At 41.3% G+C, this 3,224-nt stretch overlaps 1 protein-coding gene across 1 annotated transcript; it reads right to left on the minus strand.

The window, feature by feature from the left end:
- Window positions 1-2,693: 2,693 nt before the first annotated feature.
- Window positions 2,694-2,936, minus strand: CTXN3 (cortexin 3). Its single transcript, XM_009982440.2, has one exon. The coding sequence runs from the start codon at window positions 2,934-2,936 to the stop codon at window positions 2,694-2,696; it is 243 nt and encodes an 80-aa protein (XP_009980742.2).
- Window positions 2,937-3,224: the final 288 nt, after the last annotated feature.

Below are 3,224 nucleotides of genomic sequence, written 5' to 3' on the forward strand. Positions count from 1 at the left end.
TTAAAAAATTATACATTTCTTCTTTTTCCACAGTATGGAAGAATATATTTGCTTAAATTATAACAAGAAATGCTCATTCTAAAAAGTGTTTTTAAAGATTGCACAGGATTTTCTACAGAAACTGATGTAATAAAGTCTATAGCAGAGTGATGCAGAGATGCAGAGCTGCCTGAGCACACCTGCATTAGCACACAAACCCTCCCATCCCAGTCTCATTAACATTTCGGGTCATTCCACAGTGAATACATATTCTTGCGAGGCATAGCAATGTGCCAGAGGCTACTTTGTGGACTGGCATAGTACTCTTTCCATTCAAAGTCTCGTCTAGTTTCTTCAGGCAAAGGAAAAGTGAGTTATCACGGGACTGAATCATCAGCATGCCTTCAGAAAACTTCTGTTAGACTTTGAGAGTGTGAAGTAAAAAGTCACTACCATAGCGGGGGAGGTGGTGTGAACTCCCTGTCTCTGCTATAGTCAATTTAGCAATATCCACAGATAGGCAGACTTAAAGTGACTGCCCAGCAGTATTAAATTCCCCTTAACAGACTGACTTATCCGAGTGGTTTACGAAAATATCTCCTCGGAGTGCTTCCAAACATACCAGAGATGCTGGCCGGCCAAGTCTCCAAAATAGTCCGTAGTTAGCAACTTCCAAACTCCACACAAGAATCAAATTGCCTTGAACGCTGTGCTATATTCCCTTGATCAGAGTCATCACCTCGCTCCTTAGGTGTGATTATGAGGAAAAGTCTTTTTCTTTTAAAAGCAAATAAAATGTACAGAGTCTTCAAACAAACAGACCCTGATGTAGGAGAGAAATCCCAGGCCAGAGGGAGAGCGCTGTTGCTTCATAAGTACTGATGACAGGTTGCTTTAGGCAGCAATGGTCCAACAACAGGAACATTTCTTGCATACCACACTGTTGTTACCTTTGGGAAATGATCTGAAAGTTTGAGCTTGCTTTGATCTAGGCGCCCTGGAACCGATAGGTATGTAGCTAAAGCCAGCACTTCATGGCTTCTGGAGAACATAGCTGCACTCCTGTCCCCTTCTGCCCACTCCATCTTGAAGGTTACCAGCCCTGCAACAGGCTGTGCTCGTATTTCAGCAGCAACAGATCACAGTCCAGCTTCTTTCTGTGAACTTGTCAGGGAGCTGCGTTTGGGGGTCTGGTTACCCTCCTGTGAACTGTGGTAGCCAGCGTGGAGAGCCACCCCTCCTTCCACTGCTGGTGCTACAAATAGCTGCAACCTTTAACCAACGGACAGAACAGGAAGAAAAGGAAAATAAATAGCTCTAAGTGCCATGGCGAGAGTCAGAGCCTCAGCTCGGATGAGTCAGCACAGCCCCAGCTGTACCAGCTACGGGGCTGGCTTTGTGTCTCCATTTACAGGCTGCAAGCCAAAGCACAAAGGAAAACTTCCTAACTGCTTGTTGTTATTACGGTACGAGTAAAATACCTAAATCTAAAGCTTTTTCTGAAAGCAGGCAGCATGCGCCTTCCCTTCCCCACTCCATGAAATGTTTAACAAGCCCGGCAGCACTAGGACCTTTTCAAGATGCTTCTGGTGTTCAGGAGCATGGCCTTTTCCCTCCTGGCAGTACATCAAATGTTGTTACCACTATAGTGTTTCAATGCTGCTAAACAATGCTTGCAAACATTCACTTGGACTCTGACTAGTTCTACTAAATTTTATGCAATCTTTTAAATCTTTCTTTCCCTGATCAGTCATGCAGATAGGTTTTTGTTTACATTGACTTCTAGGAATGGGTTTTCATGAGACAAATGCATTCAAAGACGTTTATAGGTAAAGAGAGTGGTGGTTATTTATTGATTCTTAGCACCAATGTTTCAGTCTCCTAATTAGGAAACCAAAACAATGCAGTGTTGCCAACACACCAAATAAACAGACTGAGTGCTGGAAATGCAGAGTTTGAAATACATGCAAGACTGAAATTTGTTTGTATAAGCTATTCAAAGAACAATGGAAAAATCTATCTTAAGAGAAAACAGTTTTGGCATAAAAAGACAAAGGTAGGCCAAAATCATTACATATCTTATTCACAACAACGATTACATTCAGTGACTTGTTAGTATTAAGTAGCTTAATCTCTGCTTAATGCTAAGAAAGAGCATCTTATTTAATACCCAGGAAAATATGGAGGATTTTTTTTCTCCTCAAGATTTCTAGCTCTTTCAATCTTACGTTATGGCACGGGAAACTTCCTCACTTGTCTTCAGAGCATGGGAGATTGAGTAAGAAGAGTCTTGTGGGGCTTGAAAAGCTAATGTACTACATCCAGATCATAAAAACACATTCTTACCTCATTTGTAAGACACCTTCCTCCACACACTCTTGTTAATGATAAAAAGGCTACATGAGAGAAGATGCACTCTAGTGTCTCTTAGGTAGTTATGATTGCATAAACTACATACTGTTTCAATGCATTCTGAAGAAAAGTTCTGCTGATAAAACCTTTAATTTTTTCCCAATGAGGAGATTCACTGATCTATTTTCAAAAATTCCACTTGGTTTGGTATTTAATTAAAATTAAATTCATTGTGTGCGTATTTGTATGTTGCAACTCCTACAACATTTGAAAAAATGTAAACCAGAAACAAAATAAAGAGACATTCCAGGATTTTTCTGTCTTTATCAGAGTGCTAAATAAGCTTTCATGACTCTCAGTCTCTAAGCAAGGGCATAGTCAAACTGGCCCTTCTCCAGTCCATCAAGCCCATCAGCCCAGGTTGAGGTTGGCATACTCCGGTAGGGGTTGAGAAGAATTCGGAAGCAGCGAACAATGAGGATTCCCAAGAAAATAAATAATAAAATCACAAAGGCAAACGTTGTTTTCTGTTCCAGGGTCATGCTAGAATTTGGTGCTATGTTCCCAGATGGCACCAAAGTGGCAGTGAATATCTCTCCATCCATCGTCCAGGGAAGCAGAAATGAATAATTCCACAGTCGCCTTCTTTTCATCATCAGTTTTCTGAGGTCAGAGTAGAAGCCATTTAGATGCACTTTGCTATCTGTAGGGCAAGGAGGAAGTAATGTTAACTGTGAATAGCCCTGTTGTTTGTTTACTTCGGTACAACTTCCTCCTAATGAAGAGAAATGAGATAGAAAAGAACTTAACAGCAGGTCTGCCTGCCTCAGTGTCTCATATGAGAGACCTGTTAGAAATCCCGTACCATTCTGCTGGCAACACAGAATCCAGCC

This window comes from Tauraco erythrolophus, chromosome Z (genome assembly GCF_009769465.1).
Source record: "Tauraco erythrolophus isolate bTauEry1 chromosome Z, bTauEry1.pri, whole genome shotgun sequence".
In the NCBI taxonomy this organism is placed as follows: domain Eukaryota; kingdom Metazoa; phylum Chordata; class Aves; order Musophagiformes; family Musophagidae; genus Tauraco; species Tauraco erythrolophus.

What these genes read in the sequence shown, in the direction of transcription:
- CTXN3 (XM_009982440.2), bottom strand. Translation starts at nt 2,936, where the DNA reads ATGGATGGAGAGATATTCACTGCCACTTTGGTGCCATCTGGGAACATA.